Consider the following 14,983-nt stretch of genomic DNA (forward strand, 5'->3'; position numbering starts at 1 on the left):
ATCTCATTAATTGCCCCTTTTGTTATTCTCTTAATCCAATAATCCACACAGAGATAGACAAGAGCTGAACAAAAAAAACACAACCCTTCCTTGGTTATGCACAAAGATTTGCCGGTAGCGTGCACTTCTGTTACCCAGACCTCATTAATTTTACAAAATGCACTCACTGTGCATTAAGCAATGCATTAAGAAGTGAAATTATAAATAATTAAACCGCAAACACATGTTGAAGCCAGCAACTGAAGAATAATCACCAAAGGCCACATCTTGCATTTTTGGGGCCACTTCCGTGGTGGTATCTCTGGCAGGAGGTAAAACTGAATGGGGTCACAAAATCTGATTATCCATTTCCAGTCATACTCTTCTTTCCTAGTCTAAAATCCCACAAGAGTTTCATTGTTTGGAGCTGGAATTCAAGAGACACTGATCTCAAGCTGTCTCCGATCCCATACCATTATCAAGGTGTATATTGACTTTAATTTGAAACTGAACATGGGACCTTTGCCAAGAAACCAAAGCTGGTGGCATCCAGGAAAACCTGAGTGCCACTATTTTAAACACAAGATTTGTATGAACAGCAACCTACACACCAGCCTGTGAAAAGGGAACAACAATGCTTTCAAAAACATCCTCAGTTAAGTATAGTGTATCTCCTCTGAATGAATGTCTGGAAGAGGTGATGAGCTGGATGAGGAAAAACAAATTGAAACTTAATCCAGATGAAACAGAGGTGCTTGCCATCACCCAGAGGACCTTTATATCAGCTGCCCCAATTTTGTGGAAAAAATCCCACAGCTAAGTGAGCTGTCAGAATTTAAAACACATCTTTAAAACGTATCTCTTCCAGCAGGTCTACCCAGCCAATTTTAATCACAAATTTAAAACTCGTATCTTCTGTCCACTATATTTTAATCATTGTTCTGTGAGAGACGGGTAAGAAATAAAATTATTATTATGATTTTATTATGACACAGCAAACAAGATAGATATGCTGGACTTCGTATCACAAAATCACAAGTCGAACACTTCCCAAGTGTTTAGGACTGTGTGATGTATTTTCAGATGATGCGCGCAGATCCCAGTAAGGTGGCCTTTTGCAGTTGACAGATCATAATTTTGTCAATGTTTATTGTTTCCAAATGCCGGCTGAGATCTTTTGGCAAGGCACCCAGTGTGCCGATTACCACCGGGACCACCTGTACTGGTTTTTGCCACAGCCTTTGCAGTTCGATCTTTGCAGCGCCATTACCTTCCTGGTGAAGTGGTTCCTATTGATCAACTCACATTTGCATGTTTTCAAACTGCTAGGTTGGCAGAAGCTAGGGCTAACAGCTGAAGCTCACCCTGCTACCCTGATTCAAACCGCCAACCTTTTGGTCACCACTGGGCCTCCCAGTAGCCATTGCCATTTATCAAAGATTCTGGGAATTGTCCAGTGTGTACAATTAATGTAGTCTGATACCACTTTAACTGCTATGGCCCAATACTATGGGATCGAGATGTAGTTTTACAAGGTCTTCAGCCTTCCCTGCAAATGAGTGCTGATGCCTCTTAAAATACCAACTCCCATAATTTCATAACCATGAGCTATGGTAGCTCAGCTCTATTAGAATCAATTTGCGTTAATTCTACAGTGTAGATGCAGCCATAGTATAAAAAAAATCTGAGTATCCATGGTTAGGAATCACTAAGTGAGAAGATACAGGTTCTTATCCCTAGGATGGAAGGAGGAATTTACTTCAGGCTCAATCTATGGCAAAGATAAAGGATTAAAGCCTGCCCCGAGGACCACAATCTTGGTAAAGTTTAGAGTTCATCCACTGCTATATAAAGAATCAATTCTGGAGGAGGAAAGAAGACAAGTCAGCTGATGGCTTCTGAGTCAGTTGGACAGTAAATTATCCCAGGGTTTTACCCAAACTTTGAAAGAGCTATCCTAGGTGTCTGAATGTATTGACAACAAAGGTTCAGCACTCCAAAGAACTCCTATAAAATTCACACCAACACACACAACAGATTCACTAGCATGGAAGTCACCAGATTCCACTGGTTTAGGATGTGAATAAGGTGTCAAGTACAACCCAGTGAAGAGCAAGAAAGACCTAGAAAAGATTGCAAGAGATAGGAGAATGAGAACAAGGAAGAAGAAATTAAACCCATTTAATGGGCTGTGGCAAAGCTGGCTAGTAACCAGCTGCAATAAATCACTGCTGACTGAGAAGTCATGAGTTCGAAGCCCGGGTCGGGTTAAGCCCCCGATCATTAAATAGCCCAGCTTGCTGTTGACCTATGCAGCCCCGAAAGACAGTTGCATCTGTCAAGTAGAGAAATTTAGGTATGCTTTATGCGGGAGGCTAATTTAACTAATTTACAACATCATAAAAACTGCCAGCAAAACACGAGGAAAGGAATGAGGAAGTACAGCCACTAGTGGACAGTGAAGCAACAGCTGGAATCGTGAAGTTGGAAAAAAAATGTTAAATGTCTCTGTGTCTGTCTATTTATGTTGTTTGTCTGTTGGCATTGAATGTTTGCCATATATGTGTTCGTTGTAATCCGCCCTGAGTCCCCTTCGGGGTGAGAAGGGCGGAATATAAATACTGTAAATAAATAAATAAATAAATTTGTGTTAGGAGGGACTAAGAAACAGGTTTGTTTTGTGAGTGGTTACCAGGGGTCACCAAGACTTCACTATGATGGAAAAGGAGGCTTGTCTACTCACCAGGCCCCACCACAAGGCATCTGCATAGGTGTCAAAGTGCTCGTTTTCGCCCTTCTCAGCCAAGTAGACCAGGAAAGAGGCTAAGATGAGGCAAAGGAAACCAATGTACCAGGCAGTGATCAGCTCCTGAAAAACAGTTTATTTAGTGAGCAAAATACTTTTAAAAACATTCATATCCTATCCCATATAACAGTTTCAGGATAGCTTACAAAAGCACAGTTCAAGACAGAAAAGCAGAGTAGTATCTTTCACCACCACCCTCTTCAATGCAATGGATTTTCCACAAAGCACAAGCAGAATACAGGGTGTTTGAAAAAGAACTCCCTAGTTTTAATGTGTTTTACATTAAAACTAGGGAGTTCTTTTTCAGACACCCTGTATATGTGGAAGCAAGTACAGAAATTTAAGAAGCAAAAAGCTGAAAAAGTTCAACAACAGAGAATTTGATTTCTGAGGATATAAACTTTGGGGAAATAATTCTGGCTGTGGGGATTCTGGAAATTATAGTCCAAGAAGGTCAGTTGTGCTTCCTTTTCCCATCACCTCTTAATATCATGTCTGGCTCATGCACTTCTGTTCTTTCTTCTGAAAGAATCCAACTTTCTTTCAAAAGAGCTCAAAATGGAAAATATGAAAACTCTGAACTCAGCAATATGAGGTCAAATTTTGCCCATCCTGAGTTTGGTACTATTATTTTTTAAAAATAATATATAGGCACTACATCCTATGATTGAGACCTGAAGTTTACCAGTGAATTTTCCAACAATGGAATTCTCTTCTTGCTGAAAACCTGGATAGGAGGAACCCTGCTAAGAAAATACTGCAGTATTTTTGCTGCAGACGGTATCTGCATCTGCTAGTTATTCCATATATTTATCAGAGAAATGTCTCATACAGAGTAAAATCTACTAATTCATTTTTCCAAAATCCAAATACTTACTGTCCAGGCTTACTCTTAGAGACAATTCAATTCCACAATTCCATTACTATTTGGGGGTAAAAAGAAGGCAGCTTTGATAATAGGTGTGCTAGATAATAGCTCCTCTTAATTGTCATGCTTGCTGGGGATGATGGGAAAGCTGAGATAAAATTTCTATTTCCAAAAAAAACCTTCCATCTGGCAGTATTTTATAAGCATCTGTTAGGAAGGTTTTTCAGATGTCCTCTCCTCTGCCAATTCCACCCATCCTAAGTTAAGGTGAACTGGCAACCCTTATGAATGTTTAAGTGATCAAAACAGGCAAATAAACAAAAACTCCAGTCCGTTGAGGATTGAGTCTTCTCAGAGGTCACAGATTGCTGACTCACTGTTATGATTAAAAGAAAGAACAGAACAGGATACCATGGCAAAAGAGGGATATGGCTCACTGGAACTGTGAACAAGAGAATTCCCCCTTGCAACATTTGACATAGTGAAATGCACTCATTTCTGCAGTTTTCCCCCTCTTAACACCCTGCAATTCACATTTCCCAATGATTGCAGCCATTGCAATCCCTGGTTATCTTAGGGTGCATTTACACTGTAGAATTAATGCAGTTTGACACCACTTTAACTTCCATGGCTCAACACTATGGAACCATGGGAGTTGCAGTTTAGTGAGACACCAGCACTCTCAAGCAGAGAAGGCTAAAGACCTGTAAAACAACAAATCTCATGATTCAGCAGCATTTAAACATGATAGTAAATGTGTTGACAAACTACATTATTTCTACAGTGAGGATGCACCCTTAGTCAGTTCAGTCCACTGTATTTATTTATTTATTTATTTACAGTATTTATATTCTGCCCTTCTCACCCCGAAGGGGACTCAGGGCAGATCACATTGTACACACATAGGGCAAACATTCAATGCCCATGAACACATCAAACAGAGACCGAGACAGACAGACGCAGAGGCAATTTAACCTTCTCCTGAGGGGATGTTTGATTCTGGCCACAGGGGGGAGCAGCTGCTTCATCATCTATTTTGACGGCACTTCCTCATTCCAGGTCGTAAATTAGTTAAACTTGCCTCCCCACTTTTTTATAAGTGGTACCTTATTTCCTACTTGATAGATGCAACTATCTTTCGGGTTGCTAGGTCAGCAACGAGCAGGGGCTATTTTTTTATTTTTAATTGACGGGTGCTCACCCTGCCACGGGCTGGCCTCGAACTCATGGCCTCATGGTCAGAGTGATTTATTGCAGCTGCTCAACAGTCTGCGCCACAGCCCAGCCCCTGTAATTCTGTCGCCTTGTCCTTCATGTCACCACAACATTCTTAGCCAGTTCCATCATTGTTGTTCAATTTGCTGGTGCTAAACTGAGGCCCCTGTATGACCAACAACAAGAAGAGAGCCAATCTCATCTCCTTCTTGGTGATCACTTGAGCACCTTATTCTGACATTGGTAGACAATATAGCCAGATGCTTAGGTGGTGCTCTGTTGCCGGCAGGGATTTTTGGCAGCAGCAACATTGGGACAAGCCATCCCATTCTCTGTTTCCAACGCTCATCCCTTCAAACAAACTCTGGAGTATTTAGTCCATTGTAATTCTGAGCAAAATTAGATTAAAGCCACACACACACAAACAGAATAATCACACAAAGTTGCTGTCATCATGAAGACTACCACCAGTGAATTTGTGGTGAGTCTGAATTTTTGGGCTAGTGGAGTCAAGTCTTTGGTCTCCCAAAAACTGACTTAGGCGAGATAATATGAGCCTATTCCCAGATGCTCACCTTGCTATGGGCATACACTACTGATCCTAACAGCTTCCAAGTGCCTCCCCTCCGGTCCATCCGTATCATCCGCAAGATCTGCAGAAACCGCAAACTCCTGAGTGCGGACGTGGCAAAGACATTCCCCTGGGACCCAGCGGCCAATACGGCAATGGAGGCAATTAACACCATGATGTCTGTTGGGATGGAAAAGAAGCAGGGTCACCAAGAGAAGAATGATTCCACCTTCAGACATCCCTGGCTTTCCTTTGAGGACCACTGCAAAATGCTCCCTCTTGTTTATCTCTTGTTTGCAAATCAGCTCAACCTGGGATACACTGATGACCAAGTTGAGGCTGCAGTTTTTGGCTATTGGGCAGAAGCCCTCAATATCCAGCCCCCACCCCGTGGATACCAAAATCTGTGGATACTCAAGTTCCATTATATGCAATGGCATAATAAAGTTGGACCCTTATATAAAATGCTAAACATTCAAACAACTAAGATATGTTCCAGAAAGAGCCTGAGGATCTATGAAATGGTTCTCTTCTCATCCCTGAATGCAGTTCAAAAAATACTAACCTACTATCGCCAAGGAAGATTGTGTTCAGGTTTTTCGAGACCACAAGAGAAATAATTACAAAATAACCATTAACATAACCCACCATTTTTTTCAAATCTTCAAACTTGTGCTGTTTTTAGTAAGTAATGTGCGCTTTAAGTGTCTTAATTTGCTTTAATTTTTAATGTTTTAAAACCAGAGTTTTAAGAGAGTGTATCATGGAATGCCTTTTAACTTTTAGATGTTATGTTTCAATACACAGTAAGCCTGCTTATTACACCAGCTCATTGAACATGGTTGCAGTGATTTACAAAGAGTTTTGAATATCATAGAATCACCCTGGATGAGCTAGCAGTGCCCAAAGTGATGTTGTAACCCACCTCGAGTCTTGTGTACAGGCAGAAATGATAGTTATTGTTGTAAATGTTTTTCTAGGTCTCCTGCGTGATTATATGGTCACCTAAGGGTGGGATATAAATGTTGGAAATAAATAAAACTTCTGCTGGAAGTTCAGCGGGAAATTCTGAAGGAATAAGATCACAGAATCACATTGGGGACCTTGAAAGAACACTTATCTAGGCATCAATAGGTCTTCCGGTATGATTCTATGAGATCCTTCAGCTAAAAGTTGAAGGCATCATTCATTTCAGATAAGAATAATAGGGTGGCAGACTTTATGCAAAAATAATATTAAACAATAGATCTTGGAATGTCTCCTTTACAAAATATGCAGGCCTGTTGCAATTCACTGATATTAGATTGAATTTGATGTTAGGTTTTTAACGCTGTATTCATATGTGGGATCTTGTTGGGATTTTATGCCAATATTTATCTGTTTTTTTTAAGGTACTGAATGTATGCCATTGTTTGTTGGAATTTGCCCTGAGTCCCTTCAGGGACATAGGGCAGAACCTAAATAAAGTTTGTATTATTATTATTATTTTATTATGACATAGCAAACAAGATAGATATGCTGGATTTCATATCACAAAATCACAAGTCGAACACTTCCCAAGTGTCTAGTACTGTGTGAGTATTTTCGGATGATGCGCGCAGATCCCAGCAGGGTGGCCTTTTGCAGTTGGCAGATCGTAATTTTGTCAATGTCTATTGTTTCCAAATGCCGGCTGAGATCTTTTGGCACGGCACCCAATGTGCCCATCACCACCGGGACCACCTGCACTGGTTTCTGCCAGAGTCTTTGAAGTTCAATCTTGAGGTCCTGATAGCGGCTGAGTTTTTCCTGTTGTTTTTTGTTTTGTTTTTTATTATTATTATTATTATTATTATTATTATTATTATTATTATTATTACCTTCTCTATATTGTTAGACTGTTTGAGTCCCACTCAGGAAAAAACAGAATATAAATCAAATAAATACATATTATTCAGCCCTGGAATCTATCTTTTCAGCCAAGCATACTTCGTAATTTTATGATTTGCAAAATAACTGTATGGATATATTGCAGCCCACCTTCAACAACAACATTAATATTATTTGTTACCCACCTCTCTTTGCAGCTCAAGGCAGGGCACAACACATCATCATAAAACAGATACAATATAATGCATATATTAAAAACATTATTGTAAAATACATATATTAAAATACATGGTACAAAGATTAAAATACAATAGTAATAGAATTCATGATTTAAAATTGATTGGGTAGACCTGCTGGAAAGCTGCAACCTGATGATGAACATTACCCTACTTACTGAAGACCAAAAGTCAAAAAAGTTTAATTTTTCTTATGCTCTGATATACAAAGGCACTTTGCACACACTCAAGAGTGAAACAACAGCATCAAAGATTGGAAACTTTGGATCTGGGATCTTACTTGTGCCACAATCATAACTCTGATTTCTCCACTTTTGAAGCCCTAACACTAGCCAAGCACTTTACACTCTTGACTGGTGAGCTCACTGATAAAGGAAATTGTTTTGGGTGAAATGCCTTGTTTTGGCATTTTTGTTAATGGTTTTGTTTTGTTAATGGTTATGATATCATATCATCATAGGCAATCAGTCATGACTGAATATGATTGTCTTCCAAGAGTAGAGTTTTCGCAGTGGGTCCATAAGTGACTGTTAAATGCCCTCCTGAAGGTTGACACAGGCAGATCCAAGATCCATTGCAACTGACAACTGACAACTTAGTTTAGCAGCAAGGCAGTTCTTACCGATGACGCAAAAGGGTTTGCGGGCAAATTTTAACCTTCCCCTCCAGCCCCGATACCGGCAGCAGCAACCAGCAGCCCAGATTCTGACAAAATACTCCACACCGAAGACCACAATGGTGACTATTTCCTGCAATGGAGAGAGCGGAATAAATCCAACATGGCAATCAGTACAAGGAGGACAATCTGGCAGGATCAGTTGTGTATCCATTATTTTGACCCAGAACATGATTTTGTTAGGCTTTTTTTTGCAACCTTGTAATACCAATCTGTTTACTTAAATAAATAGCAAAAAATATTATAAAACCATGTGTTCATTCTTCCTGCATATGTTTCCAGAAATTCCAGTACTTAAGGGAAGTGATGATATGAATCTGCTTACTAGACAACACCATCATTGGTCCTGAATTGGGAAGCTTAGGTGCCCAGACAGGAGAACAGGCCTCCATGTAATTTCCTACCTGGATATAATGTATCTATATGTCCTGTTTTGTCTTTCAAGAACAGCCTTAAAAACTGTGGTAAGTAAATAAAACTGCTTTACTTCAGCAAAACATAAAGTACAGCACACTCAGTGGAATAATGCAAAATGAAGCAAGGAAGTCTTAGGGCAAGCACAGTTCTTAGTCTCTGATAAATTCCTAAATTAAATAGCAGTCTTTCTTCAGACAAAGAAACAGCAATAAATCCTTAGGAGCAGGTTCCCAGATGCAGACTTGAAGCAGGCACAAGGGGAGCGAAGAGTCAGTTTGTTACCAGCAAGAACTGGCTGCACCTGCTTCTGCTTTATAGCCCTGAGTCCCCTCACAGCTGCTAGGGCAGTTCCTAATTATTCAGCTGCATTTCTGGCAGCTATCCTAGCTGAATGACATCTCTGCTCTGTTTCCTTTTGCCTCTCCTGAAAAGTGGGTACTTGCAAAATCTCCTCAGATTCCAACTCACCCTCAGATTCATGGACACTTTCCTGCTCCCCTTCCTCTTCTGAAGAAGAGGAATCTCTAACACTAGATGAGCTGAAAACATTAGAGAGTTCTTGGTCATTGTGAATGAGGGGGGAAAGTCTATTTCAGTCCTGCTGAGAAGGAATGGGTATGTCTGAACTGACAGGAACAAACATAATCTTCATAAATAAAATGTCAGCTGTTCAGTGTTCAGTGGGTAGACTGATTCCTTGTGGCAGATGGCTTTTATTTCATTCAAGTTACTGTATCCAAGGTGCTGAACCCTATTCCCAAAGAGGTTCAGTACTCTGGACAGCTCCATTAAAGCAAATCAATACATCTTCACTATCAAATTAATGCAGTTTGACACCACTTTAACTGCTATGGCTCAGTGATATGGAATCCTGAGAGTTGTAGCTATACAAGGTCTTGAGCCTTCTCTGCCAAAGAGTGCTGGTGCCTTAAAAGTGAAGGTAAAGGTTTCCCCCAACATTAAGTCCAGTCGTGTCCGACTCTGGGGGTTGGTGCTCATCTCCATTTCTAAGCCGAAGAGTCAGCATTGTCTGTAGACACCTCCAAGGTCATGTGGCCAGCATGACTGCATGGAGCGCCGTTACCTTTCCACCAGAGCGGTACCTATTGATCTACTTGCCAAACTACAAATCCCAGGATCCCACAATTCCATAGGATTGAGTCATGGCACTTGAAGTGGTGTCAAATGGCATAAATTCAACAGTGTAAATGCACCCTGAGAGTAGATTCACTATCACATTGACAGCAGTGCTCATAGCTGCCGTTTTCTGGAGAGGCTCTAATGGTACCAAAAAAGCCCTGTGGGCTACATGCTGGCCACAGCCTATGTTTTCCCCATCCCAGCCTTGGTGGTGGATGCATAACTCATTTCCTGGCATTAAACAAGAGATTGCATTTCCACAGTGGACCCCAGACAGATTTAATAGGTGATTTGTAAAACTGACTTTTGACAATTTGATTATTCATGGATTTGATTCATATGGTCTCTATAGGAATCTAGATGTTTTCCAGTGTGAATTGCTGGTCAACTTCTGGTCACAATGAAGGACCTAGAGAGAACATCTCTATAGAAATACCCAGGTCCTCCAATGCAATTCTATGTTCAGCTTCCAGTGAAAGATGGAATGCCTGAAATTTCTAGAAAAGTGTTATCTCACATAAAAAAAATAGCAATTTCTTTATTCATGATTTTTTCCCTTTTCCCAAGGATTCTGTTTCCCCAACCCCAGTGAATGTGGACTGACTGTACTTTCTTTTCAACCTTTGGCTATGGAGGTGAATCTGCAAGCAGTACCATGCTTTTTGGGGCATTTTCTTTCCTTTCACTGCTTCTGAATCTTATGGAAGGGAAGAATCGGAAGCGCAATGTATTCTGGGAGGCTCACAAAAGTGCCTGACTCAGCAGGAATTTTCCCAGCTATCTTTCAGCTTGTCACCAGGAGACGCATAATCAGTAGGAAGGAAAGCCAAGCTGTTAAAAGCAGCAAAACTAGCGAGTTTTGTGTCAGAGCAAAGAAGCGTCAAGATGCAAAATGTGGAAGAGGAGAATTTGGCTTTGGTTTTACTTGCTGCCAAAATTAAGGGCATGTTTGCTGTATCTGTTTCGTGGCTTGTTCTACGAAATGCTGGGATTTGTATTTCAATGATCTGATGTCTCTCTCCTGAAAATTCAAAGTACCACTACAAATAACAAATGCTCCAGGATTCTCCAGGATACAGCCAAAAGAATTAAAATGAGTAGAAAAGATTTCATTGCAGAGTGATACTTATAATACTCAGGCTGGGTCTGTAATGCAATTTGGAACTGCATTATATAGTGAGTGTAAAACCCAGATCATGCAGTTTGAACTGCACTGAACTGCATTATATGGGTCTACACCAGGCATGGGCAAACTTTGGCCCTCCAGGGATTTTGGACTTCAACTCCCACAATTCCTAACAGCTTCAAGCCCTTTCCTTTCTCCCCTCGGCCTCACATTTGCATGTTTTCGAACTGCTAGGTTGGCAGAAGCTGGGACTAACAGTGGGAGCTCACCCCACTCCCCGTATTTGAATCGCTGACCTTTCGGTCAGCAAGTTGAGCAGCTCAACGGTTTAATCCGCTGCACCACTGGGGGCTCCTTAGTTATACATTATCTTGTATTATTTTGATGTGTTTGTACTCATTTGAGGCACTGAATGTTTGCCTTTTTGTTTTATGTCTGTAAATCACCCTGAGCCCCTTCAAGGAGAGAGGTTGTTCTAGAAATAAATAATAATAATAATAATAATAATAATAATTATTATTATTATTATTATTATTATTATTATTATTATTATTATAAAAGTGGACAGAGTAGGTCTGCCAGAATTTACTGTATATACTTGAGTATAAGCCTAGTTTTTCAGCTCTTTTTTTAAGACTGAAAAAGCCTCCCTTGTCTTATACTCGGGTGAGGGTCCTGGTTGGCTTATATTTGGGTCAGCTTATACTCAAGAATATATGGTACATTTATTATTTTTCTCTATTATTATTGGTATTATTACATTTATTATTTTTCTCTGTTATTGTTGCTACTATTACATTTATTTTACTCTATTATTATTATTATTATTATTATTATTATTATTATTATTATTATTATTACATTTATTATTTTCCTGTATTTATTACATGTATTATTTTCCTGTATTTATTATTATTATTATTACATGTATTATTTTACTCTATTATTATTAAAAGGATACATAAGCACATTTACATTGAAGAAGATGAGAATAATGATTTAATCAGAGTTGGACAATCTTACCTTAAATTAGAGCTTTATTTATTTATTTATTTATTTACAGCATTTATATTCCGCCCTTCTCACCCCGAAGGGGACTCAGGGCGGATCACATTACACATATAGGCAAACATTCAATGCCTTTTAACATAGAACAAAGACAAGACAAACATAGGCTCCGAGCGGACCTCGAACTCATGACCTCCTGGTCAGAGTGATTCATTGCAGTTAATTGCACTGGCTTGCTCTCCCACCTGCGCCACAGCCTGGGCTTTATGTAAATATTCAAAAACATTTAACCTAATGATGCTTCAATTCATGTAATTTTATTGGTATCTGTTTTTATTTCTGAAATTTACTACTCTCGGCTTATACCAGAGTAAAAGTTTTCCCAGTTTTTTTGTGGTAAAATTAGGTGCCTCGGCTTATATTCGGGTAGGCTTATACTCAAGTATATACGGTAAGTATTATCACTAAGGACAACATCAGTTCAGAGGGAGAGCCATGTCCTTCAGGTAGGTGAACTGGCTTAAGTTGTCTTTGTCAATATTGTTGCAAAGTCTGATTGACAATGTTAATAGGGATGTTAATAAGAACTTGCAACTTACAATGGTGCTGAACCAATAATAATGGAACATTGTTGGTATTTCCTGAACCACAAGTATAACATATGGTCTCTCTCTGTAGGTTCCCTTCCCTTTGGCCAAAGGGACACCCTAAAATCCCTGTTGAAAAAGGTTGGCCGGGTGGCACTTCCATCCTGCCTCGACCTTTTACTTACCAGAATATAGAGGGCACCTTCAGAACTCGCCTCATAGTCATCAATAGTAGAAAAGACAGAGAGCACCAAGCAGGAGAAAACCAGTAGAAAACTGGATGGCAAGAGAAAAAGACAGAATAGAAAAAGAAATGACATTAAGATTGCAACTGATTGCGACTCCGGTCAGAAATAGGCAGCATTGTGCAAGTTTTAGAGTTGTTTAGAGACACAAAGAACAAAGTGGCAACCTCAGTGCAGCATTAAATTTCTTCATAAGTAGGTAAAGGTTTCCCCTGACATTAAGTCCAGTCGTGTCCAATTCTGGGGGTTGGTGCTCATCTCCATTTCTAAGCTGAAGAGCCGACGTTGTCCGTAAACACCTCCAAGGTCATGTGGCCACTGGCATGACTTCATAGAATGCCGTTACCTTCCTGCCAGAGCGGTACCTATTAATCTACTCAAATTCTCATGTTTTCAAATTTATTTGTATTCCCTCCTTTTCTTCCTACTTTTTCAACAAAGGCTTATTTCTCTGTTTTGCTTCCCACAATATTTTTCATGCTTCATAGAACCAATCCAACATTTTTCATTGACATGACCAGAAGAACCAGTGAAGTATTGGCAGACACTTAGAGGGGGAAGAACACTTGATCTAGGAATCGTAGTACATCACAAACTGAGCATGAGTCAAAACTATGATGCTGCAGCTAAATGTGATTCCAGGTGGCCTTAATCTCCTGCATCAACTTGGTCTTCACTATCCTGGCATGTCATAAGTCAACATAACCCGCTATCTTATCCTCTTCTCAGAGCCTGAAAAACAAATTGTCTAAAAGATTTTTCCTTTTGAGAAATGTTTCTATTTCACATCATTACTTCACATTCCCTCATTCAGGAATGCTGCCCTTGAAAATATATATTTACTTCTTTCAGAGACTATATTATATGTATAGAAGTCTTAAAAAGCAACCAAAAAAAGGGTTCACTTATCCATGGGTCAAAATAAATACTCTACTTAACTCTTACCCAAAAAGGAGTCAATCCCTTCTCTGAGGGGATGTCAAAAGGTGAGAGCTTAGTCCATTTGCAAGAACCTAAAAGATGAACCAATTCCCCTTTACTAATGCTGAGGTGGCAGCCAAGGTCAGCAAAGTCCCATCTTCAAAAAATGCCCTTCAACCTATCTACGGATCATGTCAAAATCTATTATTCTGGCCTTAAATGTACCCACAACTTACATATGAAGTGAACTCATACCCAAATTTATACATTCATTCTTGTATAGTCTTTTTGAATCAGGAGAGATTCAGAAACTTCCCTCCTTCCAAAAGTACTACCCCAGAGCAACAAAAACATTCAAAAATTGGGTAGTTGCCGCAAGTCTGCTTCTGGTTTTGAAAAACAGGTATTTTATCATATTACAAAGTCTGCAAATGGTTCTGTAATCCAGTTAAAATATAGGTTTCCCTTCCTAGGGACTTGCAGGAGCAGAAATTCAAATACTAGCCTTCTGAGGTTGAACCAAGGAGCCTGGAGGGATTGAAAGCCACCAAAACTGCCCTGGAGACAACATGCAACCCCACAGCCCCACATTGTGTACTCGACCCACAGCTCATAAAAGAGGGAGAAATTGGGAAGAAAAAAGAAATAATGCCACCCTACCACTTTCAAAGACAGAAACAATGTGGATGGATTTAAATACAAAAAGGAGAGGCTTAATGGTCATGTTTCCCCACTGGCTTGAAAGCCCTTCAAGGATCTGTGAAACAGGTAGAAGCAACATGTGCTGCTAAAAAGAGAAATTTGGGTCACCCAACCCTACCTGACCTAGATACATTTGCAAAAATACTGCTTAGGAAGGACTGAGAAATGCACACAACCAAGGAAAGAGCAATACTGTGATTAAAAAGGATGCGAAATGTGTGACATAAAGGAGGGTGTGAATGCTCACAGTAAAATTCATAGAGTCAAAGTTGGAAGCAATTTTGGGTGGAGCAGGCATCAGAAGAAATGTATATGGTATATGATCTTCAGCCTAGATTTTAAATTTTGTCAAGGATTCAATTTTATAATGGTTTTTATTAATGTTGAAGTTTTTAGCCTAGATTTTAAATTTTGTCATTGATTCAATTTTAAAAGGGTTTTTATTAATATTGAAGTTTTTAGCCTAGACTTTAAATTTTGTCAATGATTTAGTTTTATAGGAGTTTTATTAATTGTGAAGTATATAACCTCTCGGATTTCATATGGATGTACGGGACTGGGTGCCCTTGATATGAGCTGGTCATTGACCGTAATAAAAGTTTACATACAGAAGAAAT

The 14,983-nt window shown here is 39.6% G+C and overlaps 1 protein-coding gene across 13 annotated transcripts in view; it reads right to left on the reverse strand.

Moving 5' to 3' along the window:
- The window catches only part of kcnq2 (potassium voltage-gated channel subfamily Q member 2), a 146,006-nt gene that overhangs the window by 78,480 nt on the left and 52,543 nt on the right, over positions 1-14,983 (reverse strand). For all 13 annotated transcript variants that reach the window (XR_010005655.1, XM_062979050.1, XM_062979051.1 and 10 more), the window contains exons 2-5: positions 12,684-12,774; positions 8,167-8,293; positions 5,444-5,619; positions 2,723-2,848 (exon numbers count right to left, since the gene is read on the reverse strand). Coding sequence is in view for 12 of the 13 variants with exons in the window: in XM_062979050.1 (XP_062835120.1) it covers positions 2,723-2,848; positions 5,444-5,619; positions 8,167-8,293; positions 12,684-12,774 (520 nt within the window). In the remaining variant the exon portion in view is untranslated. The remainder of the gene's footprint in view (positions 1-2,722; positions 2,849-5,443; positions 5,620-8,166; positions 8,294-12,683; positions 12,775-14,983) is intronic.

Source organism: Anolis carolinensis, chromosome 4 (genome assembly GCF_035594765.1).
Source record: "Anolis carolinensis isolate JA03-04 chromosome 4, rAnoCar3.1.pri, whole genome shotgun sequence".
NCBI classification, from domain to species: Eukaryota; Metazoa; Chordata; class Lepidosauria; order Squamata; family Dactyloidae; genus Anolis; species Anolis carolinensis.